The sequence below is a fragment of the Toxotes jaculatrix genome, chromosome 14 (genome assembly GCF_017976425.1).
Source record: "Toxotes jaculatrix isolate fToxJac2 chromosome 14, fToxJac2.pri, whole genome shotgun sequence".
Lineage (NCBI taxonomy): Eukaryota > Metazoa > Chordata > Actinopteri > Toxotidae > Toxotes > Toxotes jaculatrix.
Genome location: NC_054407.1, coordinates 9,572,031 through 9,590,988, shown reverse-complemented (window position 1 = coordinate 9,590,988; position 18,958 = coordinate 9,572,031). Strand labels below are relative to the sequence as shown.

Here is an 18,958-nt window from a genome sequence, read left to right as displayed (position 1 = left end):
AATAAGATTAAAAATGAGCACTTATATATATGAAATACATGACTCAATCATTGGGAGCAAACACTACGACAACACTGGAGGATATTAAAGTAAAAGGGTTTTTTTTATTTAAATTAGCGTAGAAAGCAAAAAACAAACAAAAACAAAAACAAAAAAAAAAAAAACTAAAAACCGTCTGTGGCTACTGTCAACTTCAAAAACACTGATAGAGCTTGATGCATATATTTGTGAAGCTGAAAATAAGCACTTTATAAAAAATAGATATCTACATTGTAACATAATGAACGTACAGTATGCATTTCCCAAAGTGGCTATGTGGTTTGTACATTTCCCCCAACAATATATATATTTAAAAAAAAAAAACACTCCACCACTTGAAAGACTAAGATTGACAGCAGTACTCAACATGATCTACTTTCTATGGAAGAGTATGTATGCATGACAGGCTGTAAATGCCTTGACTGAGAATATAACAGGTAATAAAGCAGAAAATCAAACTGAGTGGCTAAATAATATCCACAAACTTTTGCTGTCCATCTTTGTCAGAAGCTCAGGTCTTTAAGTGACTGAGTTTGAGCACACTTTACTTGAAAACAGGAATGCAACTGTTGCAAGAACACAACCTCTGACCAGCAAGAAACAGTTTTCTTTACACTCAAATATCTTTATAAAGCAGCTTTTCAGTACCTGACTTTGTGTCAAAAGCATTACTAACACAACAAAGCTTACATAAAGTATGAAATGTAAGAAAAAGAAATCCACCATGAAATGAAAAGGACTGATAGGAGTGTTGATAATATTCAGCCTTTAGAGATACAATAGGGAGTTTGGGAAGAGGGTGGCACGTAACAAGTCACACAGCTGAGGGTTTGGTGCTGGGAAGAGGGAAGCAACTGTGGGACAGCTAGGTTCATGCAACGTGGACTGTTGATGCTGTTCCAGGGCCAGGCAATGTAAAGAAAAAAGCCCCTTTGATTATACTGATAAATATATATGAGGGAGGGGATCAGTGGAGCAGTAGGTTATAGAGGGAGTATCAATAAAGAGTGAAATCTATTCCTGGGCCTCTTTTCCAGTCATCTTGTAGATCTCAGTGGGACCATCCACATGGGTGATGGTAGTGGTCAGCTGGATGTCCTCTCCGCTGTTCGCTCCAGCATCTTCTGCACGAACAAACACAGCATATCATCAACAACAAAATTACCAGTAAAATAACGTGAATTCAAAATATTTTAAGAGCACATATTTTGTTGTTTGGGTTTGTGCTGTTTCCATCTGTATTAGGGCAGCCAATGATCTACTGCATATCAGGTTGGTTGAGCTGAATTTCATCGACACAGACACTTTCACCGACTCAGCTTGTTTAAAACAGAAGTGAAACTCAAGAGCTGATAAAGTAAATCAACACAGAGAGGCTGAAACTTGGAGAGAGGCACCCCTCCCATAACACTGGTTGACGCAGCTCAGGGAAAGCTTCCAGAACTTCAAATCCTCTTTTTCTCTCCTCGAGTCACTGACGTCAGGAGATGGATGGATGGTTTTCATTACTTCCCTGCTCTCCACCCCACCCCCTCTCTTCACTGTTCCCTCCCATTCTGTCTGGAAGGAAGCCTGGTGTCCATTAGAATCACCCTCTCGGGCCAAAGAGACCCTTCTTTCCCCTGGGAATCTGGGTCCTTCTCAATCACCCCCACCCCTTCCAAAAACAAACTCTGGATGAATAGGCAGCTTTACAGCAGAGGACAGACACTTGCTCCCTCTCAGAATGAGTTTAGTGCCACTGGGAGAAATTGAACCAATTTAATAACTTTAATTAATACAATGAGAAGATAATACAGTTAGGGTTTAATTATGTAACACTTAGAAGTAAGTAATGCAAACTAATTGTAATCATTAACTTATTTAATTTAATCCCTTAACATTTCATTTCATTTCATTTCATTGCAAAAGTGAATCACATGTCAAAAAACTCTTTAACTATATCTATTGTTATATTATCTCTGGTATGTTCAGTTCTTCGTCAAGCTTAAGACTTAACTTCTTCCTCCCGACCTACTATGAATCAAGACAGGGCACCAATTCTCAGCTAGTAGAAATATGTAGTTACCAGTGATGCACTGACCACTTGACTGCTCGCCTCCATAGCGTTTGTGAGATGGCGCGTAGAGGAACATGATTGCGAAGACGTACAGGTTCCACATGCCGTAGATACCGGTGAAGAAGGCGCTGTTCACCTGCACTGTGTGCCCTCCCCAGTGCCAGTGTCCCTCATTTACCTGGACACAGATGACAGACAAATAAAAATAAGTCACTAATTATCACCTAAGTGATTCTTACTGAGGAGGGTAGAACTTGATCACGCTATGAATGAGGTTCACCTGACTGATGATGAAGAAGATAACAGTCATGGCAGCACAGGTCAGAGTGACCAACATAAGGAACTTGAACCTGAAAATCAGACCCTAAAGGGTGATAAAGGGAATGGGTTAAGAAAGCTCATTAAAAACACAATACATGCAGCAGAGCAATGACACTGCACTTTCATGACATTTTTGAGTAATGATTAACACACAGGAGAGACAAACAAGAGTGACGGACAAAAACACACCTCGTAGTGCAGGCGTCTGGCTTTGGACATGGCAGGCAGGGACGTCCTCTTACCGCTGATATTGCGGAAGACTTGAAAAACCATGAAGCAGAGGAAGAGGAAGTAGAGACAGGCACAAATCCCTGCCACAATTATGAATGCCATCTGAAGCAACAGCAGTTAAGGAAACACTCTCCTTAAAAACAGTCTGCCAACAGAGTGGTGGTTCATATATGTATGACATATATGTTACCTGGACTGTTTGACCACAAATACACTTTCATCATTTTAAACCAAAGGAACTTTTGCACTGGTATGTAGGTTTGATCAGAATGTGATGTTACAGACAGCCTATATTATAAACTGGAGGATTCACTAATAAGTGAAAAAAAAAAAAACAGATATAAAGGTTTCACAATTTTTAATTTACAAAACTGATAAAGTAACCTTTTTAATGGCCTGTATATATGCTTCCATCAGTTCTTCAGTAACTACAGATCTGTAAAAAAAAAAAAAAAAAAAAAAAAAACTGCCATGAAATGCTCTGTAAGGTCATTTATAAACCTTAACAGACTTACTGAAGTAGAGGGCACGGAAGAAACTTGTCACCCATGGGCCTTATAAAGATTTGATGACCGTGGTTATAGGCACTGTACCAAATGTCTTTGTCGAACCACTGAAAGTCAGGAACACTGAGCAGGCTTTTCCTTTTGATGAGTCTCAGAGAAAAAGAGGAGAAGGGGCAGAAAATACTGTAAAAAAAAAAAAAAAAAGAAAGAAAGAAAAAAAGAGGGATTTCGGGCAGTTGTGTTTTGAAAGGGTGTGCTAATGAATCTCGCATCTCTCAGCTTGCCAAGCAGAGCAAACAAGCAGGTACACAGACATAAACACATCATCCCAAGACCCTCGGCAATACTTCTACATATGGCATTACTAAATTATTGCTCATCATATCAGTGCAGTTCATGCTAAAGCCAAGAAAGAAGGAAATCCTAAATAGGGCAAAAATTGGAAGCAGAGCATTGAGTCATGTTTAACAGTGCTTTAAAAAGAAGACACAAATAAACAGAAAAGTCCTGCATTTGGCACAGTACAGGTAAAGACACACAAGCTGTTCCAACAATAGGAGCAGAGGAGCAACCATAAATATATTTACTGGCTCCTGAACTGAAAAAAAAAACATGATTTTGCCATTTACACTTCCAGAGGGTTTTTCTAAGCATCACGTTTGTCTGATGAATGTACATTTGACCAGACAACCTGTTTGCAGGGCTGATGAAGTGCCCCTTTTCTCTTACTGTTGTCAAATACGGTTCAAAAAGGATACAGCCAGCTCAGTTCCTACATCAGATGCCCAGATGCTGTAGAAGGGGTTTGTCAGCTGGACACCTCTGATGAAACAAAACAGCACCTTTACATTTTATACTTTGTTTTGGAGCATCACAGCATTTTATTACAGTAGGCTGAGATTAAGAATGAGATTCACTGTTTTAATGTACTGCATAATGGAATTCTGTTGATCTGAATATGAGGAAATGGATCTTGGTCTCACCTCTCACACATGTCAAAGATGAAGAGGCAGAAGGAGCCAAAGACGATGGGTCCAACCTGTTTCCAGTAGACTGAGAAACGGTTCCTCTCCGTCTGGTCCTGAGAGCACAGGACCAAAGGACAAAACACACTTCAAGATGTATATATCAGTACACTGTACACTGATATACTGTATCATAATTCACAGATCACTCCATTATAAACAAAAATCTTTCTTTATCAAAGCCATTCAAATTTCAAGGTCACATAAGTTAACTGAGTACACCAGGCTGAATGATTGATGATTCAGAGATGCATCCATTAAACCATCACAAGTTAGGAAAACCTTGGAGGAACTGATTTAATATCCCGTTTCTATACTGGTAACGCTCTTGAACTGGTCCAGATATTACTGAGATTGGATATTCTGCGTTTTGAGATTAAATGTGGTTAAGACCAGAGTGCGCAAACCTTTATAAACGTTTATAACTTGGCACAGCCGATGAGCCAAGTAGCACTGAAAACATGAAAGTAAATACAACTTTTAACCAAGAGTCTACATCTGTGCCCTGTTCTTCAGAGCTGATACTTGTTAGCTCCAAAAAAAACCATTAAAATGTTCAGTGCTCATGAAAATATTCAGCCCCTTGGACTTTTTCATGTTTTACTGTTGTAAAATCTTCCATCAGAGCAGATGTAAAAATCCTTAGTATTTTTCTTTTACACTGATCACTGAGATAATGGCAAAGTGACACAAGAAATAAACTGATTGTTCAGGTATTCTGTTTTCTCTATCTCTATTCTCAGTGATCTCAGTGAAATCCAGAGCCTGTGGCAGGAGTGTGCTGGTCACCCTATACAACCTGACTAATCAAGTTTAACACAGACAAAGAGGGGAAAGTGGTACAGCCAACTAAATATTGACTGGAATACTTATCTGTTATGAAACGTGTATTAGATCAATCTGTTTATCTTTGGATTGATGAGTGTCAAAATCCCCTAATTACAGTGATTCAGAGTTGTAAACTGAAAACATGACAAAGTTCAATTGGAGGTTTATACTCTAGACACTATAACATGACACTAGTCTGGTTTATTTGCCAACAACTCGTCCAGTCAGTTACTGAATCCCTTGTTCTCTGTAAAAGATTAGAAACTAGATACTGTAGTGCAGAAGAGACTAAGACTACGGCCTTTTGTCCTGATACAAAAGCTGGAGTCCTGGTGCAATATATAAGGCAGGTAGTCTGGACAGAAATGTACACACCTGAGGCATCCTGGAAAATCAGCAGAAGACTTATCATATAGCCATAATATATCCATTTCAAATCCAGCTAGGGAATTTTAAGCTACGTTATTCCCTTCTATTAATAAGAACAGAAAACCTGTTTGAAAACAATTTGGGAAAGAAAATCCTGTCTCTCCATTGTATGAGAAGGTGAAGAGAGAAATTTGAATGAATGGATGTCATGCGCAACTGCCTCAAAAACTACATTTCAATGCAACCACTACATATTCAAAGACTGTGTGATGAAACATCAGGTGCCGCAAACACTGTACACAGAGTGTACAATGAGTCATACACAGATGTTTATCTGAGAACGTGTGCCAAGTAGAATAAGAAACCAGGTTAAGACTAGATAATATAAGGAACACATTGCTAGTCAAGGCAGTTGGCTTGAGGTTGAGATGCAATGTCAAATGTTTAAAAAAAAAAAAAAAAAAAGACTATAATCCTGTGTGAGGCAGACATGGCGCTCATTGCAGAGGTCGCTAACTTGATGGTTTTCCTGTTCATTATAAAAAATAAAAAAAAAAGTCTGTCCATCTCCACGACTGCCCCAATCCACGCCAAACTACAGACGTCACATGAAAATGACCTGCGAGTTATTTGTGCAATGAAGGCCAGGTTCAGGGAAGATTTTGGTGGCTGGTACACAGCTCTCGCACATCTTCACTTGTCCACTGCCCAGACCCCATGTTGTAAAGAACTGAGTATCCTAGACAAAAATGACAGCAAGATGAGCAAAACACCTAACTTAATTTTTTTTTGTCTTTTATGTTTTTTTTAAACATTAACTCATTCGGTTTGACAGACAAATGAATCAATGCAGGACAGCATGTATTAGAGTGTAGAAAGAGTTGCAAAAGGCACAGACACGAAGAGGTTTTGCTTAACAAATGTGGAATTGTATCACTGAAATCAGCCTGCCTAACAAATAAATACAACTAATAACTTGGCATATAAGCCAAGTTCACCTGGACACATTCGCATATTCTCAAGTTTTCTGTTTATGGCTCTCTCCTTTGCTGCTATCAAGAGTCTCTTTTTACATCCACTCAAATCAATAAAACATTTTTTTAAAAGTCCAAGGGGAGAGCGAAATACTTTTTAAGGCACTCTGGATGTCATTTGATTGATTAGCTGAAGATGCACAGTTTGCAGACTGACGAGTATGGAGATGTAAAATGTTTCTGCAAATATACACACCCTCATCCCAACAAAGCACTCTATTTTATGTTTTGTAGAGTAATTTCTGACGGTTGTAAAGTTGTGACATATTAAATACACACACAAAATTGACACAGGCAATATTGGTATACTGTATGGCAATCCATCCAACCCATGAATAAGTTTCAAGGCTTCAAGATGAATATAAAGCTCTCAGGGGACAGCTTGATCAAGTCTTACTGAAAGCTGGTAGTGCACGACACGTTTTTACATTAACCTGGATTAAGCAAGAGGAAAAGATGCACAAGCGCTGAGCAAGCTTGCAGGTCAGTGAGAAAAACATCAAACATGCCAAACATTTGCAAGGTGCTGGGTACAGTACCATGAGGTGCTCCCCACAGAAGATGATCCAGAAGGAGAGCAGCATGGAGTAGAAGATGCCCTGCCTGATGTCTCCGAAAAGCAGCATCCAGGTCCAGTTGAAGCCGATAGAAAACCACTCCACTGGGATGTTGATAAAGGTCATTGAGATGCCCAGAGCAAAGATTACCCTGAAGGAGCAGAAAGAGCCTTTATCTATACATCTTGATATAAAGGTGTCAACAGCAGCTGATGGAAGTAGGGTTGTTCAATTTTTCATATCAATTTTTTCAATCATAAATACTGACCACACAAGTGTTTAAATATATCTATTGATGCTTGTTGATACTGAATGTGTTATATTTTATATGGGTGACTCTAAAGCCTGACGAGGAAAATTTCTTTTTTTTTTTTTTTGCAATACAAAAAAATAGGTTCACTTTAACTGAAAACCTCACACCTGAATCTATACTACGACTTTTACCAAGCCACAATCAATATTTTACAGAAAGGCAACATCAACACAGGCCGAAGAAGGCTTGTTAGATATTATTGATTAAAATATGCATACAGCTACAAGAACAGCACGTCCTCACTGACCTATCCAATTCTACACAGTTCACTACCTTTCCAAGTAGCCTCATTATTACAGCAAACCTCCATCAACCTTAAAATCCAGACATTTAGAGAGAAACTAAGGGTGAATGAATTAACCCTTTCATGCATGAATTATGAACACCTCAGTTATGATTTTCTTCCAGTGTTTTTATCCCACTTTAGGCATGAAAAAAAAAATAATACAATTGAAATTTTGTTTATGAACCTTTTTGTCGTGGAGTTACAAACATGTCCATTCTGCGTGAAAACGATCATATAAAAACATTTTTAATGCTACTAATTTGATGTTTTCTCACAACATTGTCTGAGAGGTGTACAAATGCTCTGTCTCCCCTCTGATTTGATATTATCCTCTCACATAATAATGTCCTGCTCATCTCCACTTCCCATCCATCTTGTATGGCAATTGGCAAAGCATCCAGCACACAAGACACTGCATGCAGACATACTTATTTTTCGTGTGCATGAAGCATCATGGCATCTGTTGGCATTTTTTGCTTTGGTGCACAAGCATCCACCATGTTGGCTGATATGAAACTATAACAATAAAGCCCATGCATATACAAGAGAACAGCTTTTGAATAGCTGTCCACTGTAGTGACCACTATGCATGAAAGGGTTAAGAACAATCAGCCTACAGACAGACAGAGTGGAGCTCGTCTTCCAAGCAACTGCAGCAGGTTCCTGCATGCCGCCAGTAGATGAAAGGACGACCGTAAATAGTCAGTTGAGAGGGCAAAACAGAGCTACAGAGTGTGTGTGTTGGGGGGCAGATAAAGGTGACCTTAAAAACATGTGGGTACAAACCGTTTATGCAAAGGCTGTGGGAAACAGAAGTAAAGTAATACAAGTTCTAAGCAGTTCCACTCCAGACAGTTCGCCAGCAATGTTCTACGGAGCAAATACTCTGAAACCACAATTGAGTGGTATGCAGGGAATGTGCCCTGAACACTACCAACACACAGGAGAGCTGAGGCCGTGATCTATCTATGTGAACGTGTGTGCACAGAAACAGACAAAAGGCTTGACAAGAAAATCTGCTAAATTAATGTGGTAAAGGTCCTAAAAAGACATTTTTCATTTTGACATGTAATAGCAGTAAATGCACAGGTGTAACTAACAACATCAGCTAAGTCTGAGTTCCACTTGAGTGAGACAGTTCCTGTGACCTGGTGCTGTGAACGCTAACTCAGTGGCACACATAACTGAACTGTTAATGTTAATAATCCCATCTATGCTGTTCCTGCTATAACAAGCCACAGTGTCTGTATCTCTGCTTTTGCTGAGCACAGAACATTTTGAATTTTACAAATTTAAAGAGAAGTTTCTAATATCACAAAATGGATGTTTTAGTGTAAAAACTCACTTTATGAATTATATCATCATGAATTATATCATTTTCCACACTAAGAATGCCCACTCACATCTGTCCTCTAAGTTTATAAGAAGTCTGAGGTTTACCATTGTGACACCTCTGTGGACAAGCATGACAGGAGACTCTGGTAAAGCTTTTACAGCATGAAAAAATCATCCGCTGTCCACAAATAGGGTACGAGTCGCACTTCCTGAAAGCATGGTGGTCATTTGGGAATAAGAGCCTTGAGCCAGAAAAGATAGAGGGAAGCAGAGAGAAACTGGATGTGTGTGTGCCTTTTTGTGCATGTGGTATCTTGCTAGCTGGTGTGCATGTCCTGACTGTGTGTGTGCAGCATGTGTCAGCTGAGTGCTAGCTTGCAGATTTTGTAACGTGTTTCACGCTTCGCCAGGCACTTCCTGTGGTGCAGAACGCTGCCTCTTACTGATCTGTCTTCCCAGCACGGCAGGGGGTTAGACAAACACTGGGCTCTGAGCATGGCTTCAACTTTCCACGGCATAGAATTCAAACTATCTGCTTCAAGCAGAACTACCTGTATTTGTTGCTCTAACGTTTGTGGGTTTGAGTTTCCAAAGTTTGGTTAAGAAATGAACACAAATATCTGATGTTTTGAATCTTATTTTCTAATATTTTAGAAAGCCCCCAGAGGAAAGTGACCAAGAAGCAGCATTTCTGCTGCTCTTCAGCTTCCTTTTCTGTTCCTTTTCTTAGAAATCAGAAACTAAGTCACCTGTTGTATATTTTTCATAGATGTTTGCTTACACCACCTTACTAACTGTGTAACACCTCATCAGACGTTCCTCCAGAGAAGCTTGATGAACAATGCTGACTGATCTCAGTGACCTTCACTGCAGAGTTAGCGTGACCTACTTGTACATTTCATTCATTGTTAATATGTGCCTTTAGCCAGTAGATGCAGAGCCTGTGGCTTATGATAAAACTATTAACGTAGGTCCTGGCTGTATTTCCTCAAAATAAGAGTGATTTATCCTTTATTACCAATAAACACACATCAAAATAAAACCGAGTTCTACTCTTAGGTGTTGTTCATCTTGAGATGATCAACTGGAAATACGGTGGCAAAGATTAAATAATTTAAGAATAAGAAAAATGGTCTTTACAATGTCGCGGTGAACACAGAACACCAGCGTGACACTGATAATGAGGGAGCAGCCTTACTTCTCAAGCAGCACAGGAGGTCTACTCATGAGGGTGATGCGTCTCCAATACCAGATCATGATGATGAGGATGCTGGGTGTGAGGAACGTCTTCATGGCAAACCAAACCTTTGTGAAGCCTCCGTTCTGGTGGATGCTCTTGGGGGAGAAACAAACAACATCAGTGTGAGGACCTCTCGACTGTGTGGATTAACTTTAAGCAGTGTGCCAAAAGGCCTCAAACAGACAGGTCACGATGAAAAACTTACAACAAGACGAATGTCTTTGATTTCGCCGATCCCCACGTTGACCTTCTTGCGCTCGTTGACAGGCAAGCGGATGTTGAGTAGATAGTACTTATGGGACACGCTGCCAACCTCCATGAAGGGCAGCAGGTCACACTCATAGTAACGTCCCTCATTCTCATGGGTCTGGAAAACACACAGCAACACATCATATCGGTTTAAAACACATTCATCTGAAGACAACTGCTCCTTCAAATTCCTTCAATAACATTAAACAGCACCATAAAGCTATGGATATTTAAATCTAAATTTAAATCTTCAAAACAACATGAATTATTTTCATTTATGATTTCTACAATAGCATTTTTATCCACTCAGAGGAAATACATATAATAGGTAATATGAGTGCTGTAATATCAAAGTGTGGACCCATACAATGTTGAAATTAAATTACTAAAATATTCCAGGTCAATTGAGTAATCTTTTTGGTATATTAAAAAGGCATAATGGTGAAGTACAGAGGATGTCATTTCCCCACCTTGGAAGTGGTAAAGTTGCAGCTGAGTTTCCTCTGTTCCAAAGAGTGAGCCATCTCCGTCCACTCACTGACTGTGTCGTCTCTGTAGGCCAGACCCACGTCAATGGTGACCATCGCTCCATCCTCTGGAAACAAGAATTAATAAAGTAATTTACTCTCAGATAAATATAACCATTTGGTATTTAGTTGTTGTTAAAGAGTTTGAAGATTCATATATCAAATAAATATATTCACAAACCATTCAGAATTTCTGTTTTCAAAGAAAAAAGAGAAAAGGCTTTGAATAATAATAAAATAATTTCCATTCATCTGTATTTTGATGTGCGTTAAACCTAATCACTGCCCAGCTCTGCTGGTTGCTATTATCCCTGTGAAAGGATAAAATTAAGTCCTGATGACAGGTAGCCATGCCCTTTTCACTATCAGACCAGCAAAGTGACTGCACTGCTAGTACTGACATGGAGACATTCCCCACAACAATCTGCAAATGTGCCATTCATTTTCAAGTAACATGCTAGTATTTCACACACTAATGTATTCCAGAGACATTGTAAAGAAAGGGATGGAAATAATTGAGAATCTTAGCTTAATGGCTGTGACTCTAACTAATGTCTATTACAAGGATCATTCTGTTCATTTAGAAGGCTGTATTTTCATCTGGACTGGCTTTGGTTGGTTCATTCTAAAACAAACATGTTTAAACAAGGTCAAATCATTTCAGTGTTAATATGTGGTACTGTCACCTGGAATGAGTCTGAAACTGCCAGATTAATAGGATTATTTCTCTGCTTATAAACATAGTCTGTGATTCAGTGTGCTCTCCATGGTGGCCCAAATCTAGGTTACTTCCTACTTGACATAAACTTCAACAAGACCTTGAGCTGGCCTCCAACAGCCCAGCTTGGCGAAACCAACAAAAACATCCAAAGCAAAGCTATTAAAACTGCATCTTTAGATCACATTACAAAGCCAAGTGTTCTCTCCTCCAGCCCTTCAGAGTGCCTCTTGTGCCGTTATGAAACAAGCTGGAATGAAGAGAAAGAAACCCAGTGGCCTGTGCTGTGAGAAAGGGAAAAAAAAAAAAAAAAAAAGGAGAGGCAGGGGAAGAGGGAGCCAGATGAGAACTGGCAGCCGACTGTCTCTATAATGCCCTCCCCTCTGCCATTGGTTGAGCCAGACGCCCTTGAATGTCAGCTCACTTCATGCAAACATTCCACTTCAGTCCAGCGGCCATCGCCACGGAAACTAAGCCTCCTCAACAGCTGTGTTATTGCTGGACCCCGGCCAATGGGTGCTTGGTGCTGAGGTGGAGTGCGATGGGTGGAGTAGTATAATACAGGCAAAGCTTGTATTGGATGAACATTGTTACACAGATAAGGTAGTCAAGGAAGAGACTGCCTTGTATTCATTTGTCACACAGCTGTAGAACAGAACCCACCCAGCTCTGGCTCAGCAAGTGCTCTGGTCAGCATTTAGACAGAAGACCTGACACCATTTTGTTAATTGGCCTGATTATTTTTGTGATTGAAGTTTGTTTGTGTTTTATTCAATCTTAAAGTATTTTTCAAATCTTAACAATCTTGATGAATGAGTTAAACATGTCATTATATTTAAAGAAGTAAAATACAAACGTTTTGCGAGACAGAAAACAGTTCCGGCATTTTGCTAAATGACAAGAATGTTTTGTAAACTGCATTAAAAAACTGTTTGTTTCTTTTTTGTCTTACAGCTTAATGAATCTGAGTATTTTAGCACAAGAATCCAACCATAACATGGTTGCTCCTTTACACTCTCCTGCTAAATATGGATGTTAATAGTAGTTTTAAGGTCTTGTAACATACTGCTGGATCTCATTTAGCATTAAACAAATCAGTATGAACTTAATTGTGGTTTAAAATGAAATGAAAGAGAAACACTGTTATGTTCTGAGATATGCTATAATATGTTGGTGGTTACCTTTTTTTTTTTTTCTTTCTAGCCTTGCCACTTTGTCTCAGGAGAATACAGAAAGGGCAGTGATGAAGGAAAACTAAACTCAAGGTGAAAGCTGGATGTCCGTGAAGAATATCAAAATAGTCAAAAAATCAAATTTTGAAGTGGGAATCCCACTTCTGCTATATGAACTTGTTCTCGCAGCACCTCCTGTCGCTCATAAAGATCAAAATGAGTTTGCAGCATCTGGCAGAAGGTCCAGGGTGAATCAGCGACTCGTCTGTCTGGCAGCCAGGCAGTAAACAACCCACAGCCCCCTAACAGATTTTCACAGAGGCCAAGAATGCAAGCCGGCAAATGATGATGATGACTAGGCCGCCATTGTATAATGACTGTTCAGACAAGCCAGACCACGACAAAATCTAAAACTCTTTGTTCCCTGCATTATTACAATTACCTCTTACTTTTCTGTTAATTACAAATTGGCCTAAGGTGGATGTGTATCGAGGTTTACAAGCATTTGTCAGTGTACACATGACTTGCACATCAGAGGTTGTTATGAAGCTCAAGTTGACATATATAGCTATACATTCTAAGACTTAAAAAGAAAGATGTTAGAGTCAAAACCTCTTTCCCAGGCTTTCCTGGTGATCCAGTCACTTCTTAAACTTTCTCATCATCCCCTATAATCCTTCCTTTCAAGATCCCAAGCACACCGCCAGGATACCAAACCCCGTCTTCTACAAGATACAGGTTGTCCCTTGTCCCTTTCCTCTCATTCAGACACTATGCCAAGAAGCCGCAGCACTGTTTATCCACTGATAACACTTACAAGAGTGTTGTGTGACACTGGGTAGAGATAGAGGTAGGTAGACTAAATTTACTTATGTAGGGCTCAAAGCTTTAATAATCACTAAAACTGAAAAGGTTTCAGTGATTAGAAAGGTGAGGACACATATTAGAAAAGGCACAGTGCCATTGCCAAAGAAAATTATTTACACAATGAATATGAGGTGTTTCGGATGAAAATTTCTTTTTAATATGACATTATTTATGTGGCATTTTTATATTTTTATCGCCTCATGTACAATTACTGCTATCTGAATACTCTAAAAGTGGGATAAGATGTAGCAAACATATGCTGATGTTATTAGTGAAATGCAAACATAAGGAGATTTGACTGTACCAATCATAAATGATAACTGTAATCTATCCTGACTATAAAAGAGGAGGAAGGGGGAAATCACATACATTTTGAAAACTGAAACCCACTAATCTGGAATGATCTCATATGCAGAGTATGTAAATCATTTGGTTGTGGGTCTCAAGAATGGATTATAGGACACTGCATTGCTCCGAGCCAGCCAACTATGAAACAGATTACCTCTCTCCTCTCTCTTTATACCTGTCTAAAGGGTGTCTGACTAGCCCGTCTACAAAAACCCCTAAGGGGTTAGCCGCTATAGTGAACAAACAGCAGGACATCTATCATTGTTTGCTGCCTTTCAGTGTCACAGAAATACAATCTACTGACAAAGACACTCTCCTGTGGATTCCTCAAGTGTAACAAACTGAAATGAGAACACAAGATAACTATGAGGACATTGTGTAGGGAACACAATATAAGAGACATAATAAATTCTACGTGAAAAAGGATGTGACTATTTCAGAGGTTAGCTTGGTCTCATTGAGCCTCTGCAAATATTTGCTCTCAGATTGTGAAACTAAGAAATAACAGAGCGACAAAATATTGACACAACTGAGGAAAAAACTCAAGACACTGAAAAAATGTGGCAAATGAAGAACAGGAATTTGTAAAGTATTGTTGTGTACCTAAACGTTGAATACAATTAACCAAGTAATTATTATCACTTAAATGGCTTTTGGTTCTGTTAAGATTCCCATGTAAGGCGTGCATGGCCTCTTACAAGCATGTGGACATTGGGTTTCAGTCCTCTCCTACACCTTGAAAACCTTGTCCTGGAGGAGAAACGTGAGCCATTTGTCTTTACCTTTTTTTTTTTTTTTTTTTTAACCCATAAGAAAGACCTGGTTCTTACCTATCTGGTTGTACATCTTAAAGGCAATGTCGAACTGCAGGATGACCAACATAAACTGGAACCAGGGGCTCATCTCCTTGTTAGGCAGAGGAATGTGAACAGCAAATACAATGTTGTTGGCTTCAATCTTCTTGGCCATGGCCTCGTCAAAGTTCTTGATCTTCATGCATTGGTCAGGGCCCCAAGGCATGAACCATTTTGTTTCCTGCTTGCCTGTGTCCACACACTTGGTGGCCATGTAGTGGATCGCTGTGGTGGGGCTGGGAGCTAGGGAGACAAATACAAAGAGGGAGAAATGTTAGGCCAGGTGTCATACTGAAATACTGCAGTGAAGTGTTTCAAGGTCCTGCCAAGCCAAATTTCCCCCCCAAACTAATAAATCACACAAAAGGTTTGAATACAAAAATCAATAAATAAAACTTGAGCACGGTGGATTAAACTGTGCATGGACAATATTAATATCTTAGCAACCATTAGGAACAGTCAACAGGTTGGGTTAAAGCCAAATCCAGTCCAAACACTTTGGCAATTACTTTTAACACTGTTTAGAAAATGCCTGGTAGCAAGGCTCTCTCTCACTGAAATGATGGGGAGGGAAAATTCCCGAAAGCTCTCAGGCACCAATTACACTGTTTACGCATTGAGATTCATGAGCTTGACAAGACTGTGTTAGTAGTCTCTACTCAGAGGATTTGAGGAGTGCTTGGGAAAAGAACTTTGGTTGCCCGTTGTAAAAGCTGGTGTGAACAACATCAGTGAGAAGTTTGATAGTTGAGTTGTAGCCTTAAGGCACAAAGATGTTTCTTTTTTTTTTTTTTTTTTTTAAACATCCTGTAGGGGAGATGATGTCAGACAATCAGCATGTTCAGTTAGCCAGTTAGATTATCTGTGGCCGGAGATTTAAAACTTATTTTCTGATATCAAGTAAAACGGACTAAATGGGATCAAGACTTCAAGAGGAAAACCAGCCATATATTAAACAAAACCTACACTGGCTTCAGAGTATTTAAGCCACTTAACTGTTATTTGAATTGTGTGGTGTTAGAACCACAATTCACAGCAGAGTCAGTAAGATTTGGAAATGACAAACACAAAAATCCATGTAGTCAGTTCATATTCTCAGTTACATTTTTAAACAAGTTATTTTAATGGTTGTGGTGCCTAAATCTTCAAATTGAGTTTACACAGTCATCTGAATGTGCTGCAGGCAATTTAACTGACTGGACATTGGAGTGAAATTTATGTTTTTTGTGCCAGTTCCAAAAGACCACATGTCAAAGAAGAAACTCCTCCATAAATTGCAGGGCTGTCAATCAGAGTCATCTAAAGCAAAGTCTCAAAATTAACAATTTGCTGTTTTTCTTAGTCATATGATGGCAAATAAAGTATATTAAATAATACCTCTCAGGGTTTTAAACTGTTAATTAGACAAAATAAGGAATTTCAGTATGTCATTATTCATTGCAGACCTAAAGCAAAGGTATTGGTACTACTAATTTAGAAAATGCTGTTGCTGCTGTTTGTAAGATTAGGGAACTGAAAAAATATGGAACCCACCCTGATGCTTCGCAGAGGTGAGTAACTCACGAAAATGAGGAAGGAAAAAGGAAGGAACATCAGTGAGATGGAAAAGCAAGTGTTACAAAATCTCAGAGAACATTACAAAACACTGTTTGATCTGAAATGTCGTCAAAACAAGTATATGAAAGTCCTTGTGTAGCCCGAAAAGCCTTGGACACCAGTAGAACTCTGTGGAATGACTTGAAGATAAATGCGCAGATGCTCCCAATTTATCTGTGCCCATCTGCAAGAAAGAATGGGATAAATACTCGAGCCCTGTTTGTGCCAAGTTGTTAGTGACGTATCTAGGAAAACTCCATAAGCTGTAATCACTGTTGAGGGTGCTGGTGGGAAGTACTGACTCACAGACATGAACACGAAAGCCTGGACCTTTCAGATTCAGCTTATGAAAGAGATTAGTGACATATCTAAGTAGACTCCGCGGTAATCACTGTCAATGGTGCTTCAAGCAAGTACATGATGGTGAGGAGTAATAATTGGATATTTTGCGAACTGTAACTGCACGAAAACTGTAAAAGAAAGCAACAATAAAAAGGTATGAATAAGACTAGTTTGTACCTATACAGAAGGTCTGTGTTACTTGTCTGTCCCTGTAATCACATCTGTTCACTCGTAACAGAGAGCTGAAGGGCGGACACCACCAATAGTTTACACACCCTTTGGGTTACACACACTCCACAGCCATAAAACCCAGTGAGGGCTGTCTTCAAGAAACCTTCAAGTGTGGGTCTTAACAGTTGTGTAAAAAATAATAATAAAAACTCACTCATACACACACACACACACACACACGGTGACAAAGAAGAGACACCAAACTGAATTAAACCCAGTTATTTGGAACCCCTTGCAGTTCAATTATCTAGTGACCCCGTGAATCCAGCAGCACACCGGCTCCTCCAGTCTCCATCCCAGTGTGTCCAGAATAATGGCCATCCCCTCAGCCCGCTGACCCCATGCCGTGTCCCCGGGTTTGTCGGGAAACAAGGGGAGAAAAACCCCTTTCTACTCAATTACCCCTGCCGCCCCCGGCCACCGAGCAAACACAAAGGAATCTGGCTTCATTAAAACCATCTCAGCCAGGAACGAACCAAATAAGCTAATTTATCACCAGCCATGTAGCGAGTGAGAGTGACTGCAAGGACACAGGGAGACGGACTGGTGTTTTGGGGATGTGAATGGTTTCCAGATTCAGCCCATAAGAAAGATAGGCATCTTTCACAAGGACTCAACTTCTATTAACTGCGTGCATATGTGTGTGTGTGTCTGTGTGTGTGTGTGTGTGAGAGAGAGAGAGAGAGGGAGCGAGTGGGTGGATTTGAAGAAACTTGACAGCAACTCCAATACAGTCCTCAAGGCAAAATGCAACTTTGACAGCTGCGTGCACTTGTGTGTTTTTTGTGCACCACTGTCTGTCTAGATGCAAATGAAAAACTAAGGGGGGGAAGAGGAGGGAACATGAATGCGCTGCCTGCCAGGCAAAAGGGATTTGGGGAGAAGGGGAGACACACAGGGGGAGAGGAAGGAGTGAAAGGAAGGTAGAGATGCTGCCTGGGGCCCCACACAGCAGACAGACATTATATGTGGGAGGAGGGGGAAGGGGAAGTACGAGGAGAGAAAGGGGGACAAGAACATTCGAGTTTGGATCAAAGAAGTTAGAAAAATAAAAAAAAACACAAAAGCTTGGGTGTATTTCAGAGCATTCCTGCGTTGGAAAATCAGACATTAACCCACAAATAGTGGTGTCCTGGGTTATTTTTAGTCAAAGAAACGAAGAGAGCGGTCGTGGCATGCAGGCAGCGAACACCTTGATCTAAAGCAGTGATTTAGCCGAGGTGCACGGTGTCAGAGCGACTGTTTCAAGGCACCGCATTGTTTGCGCACGGCTCGGTGAAGCCCAGGTACACAAAACACAGCTAAAAGTTAGCGCTTACCGTCTTTTTCTTTCCTACGAAAACATTTTTTTAACGTTGGTATGAAGGCATGTAACGAACAGCCCAAGAAAAAAAAAAACTTTGTGCTTTTACACGTTCACAGACATTAACGTTTAAATTTCAACAGGCACGCGAGCGCGAGGACAAACGTTAGCTAAATAAAGGATAAAAGTCAAGGATAAAGAGATGGAAAACTTACCAATTAAACCGCCGACCATGAAGGTAAACGCCTGAAACAAAAGCAAAATAACTCCCACTATCACCAACTTTTTGGTGCTCATATTTTCAATGATAGCCCCCGCCATCGCGAAGCACAGGTCTGGAGTCAAAATATCACACCGAGCGAGAAACAAACAATAATGTGTTGGAAAAGGGACGAAAACGCTGCATCAACGACCAGCAGGAAGGCAAGCTGGGCCCCCTCCACCGCTCTGCTCCTGCCTTTCAACTTCGAAGGAGGAGGGAAAAAAAAAAAAAACAGGAATCACATGACCGAATAGCACTCAGCTTTATCCCCGAACAGCCAACACCAGACCGGGGGGAAAATCTGTGGAGCGCCACCGCATTGCAATAGAGGCTGGTAATGCAGGTT

The 18,958-nt window shown here is 40.1% G+C and overlaps 1 protein-coding gene across 4 annotated transcripts; it reads right to left on the bottom strand.

Annotated features, from left to right (window-relative positions):
* Positions 1–33: 33 nt before the first annotated feature.
* On the bottom strand, positions 34–18,815 carry wls (Wnt ligand secretion mediator). 4 transcript variants are annotated; one of them, XM_041055875.1, is made up of 13 exons: positions 18,566–18,815; positions 14,855–15,121; positions 10,863–10,987; positions 10,349–10,510; positions 10,102–10,238; positions 6,952–7,120; positions 5,998–6,117; positions 4,140–4,237; positions 3,915–3,978; positions 2,609–2,752; positions 2,379–2,462; positions 2,123–2,276; positions 34–1,163 (listed from the first exon to the last, which is right to left on the bottom strand). In XM_041055875.1, the coding sequence occupies exons 1-13, from the start codon at positions 18,669–18,671 to the stop codon at positions 1,054–1,056; spliced, it is 1,740 nt and encodes a 579-aa protein (XP_040911809.1). In that variant the 5' UTR covers positions 18,672–18,815; the 3' UTR covers positions 34–1,053. The 4 variants fall into 4 exon arrangements, with proteins under 4 accessions (XP_040911809.1, XP_040911808.1, XP_040911811.1 ...); XM_041055874.1 differs by having other exon boundaries at positions 35–1,163; positions 2,108–2,276; positions 18,566–18,814; XM_041055877.1 differs by lacking the exon at positions 5,998–6,117 and having other exon boundaries at positions 35–1,163; positions 18,566–18,814.
* Between the last annotated feature and the right edge of the window lie 143 nt (positions 18,816–18,958).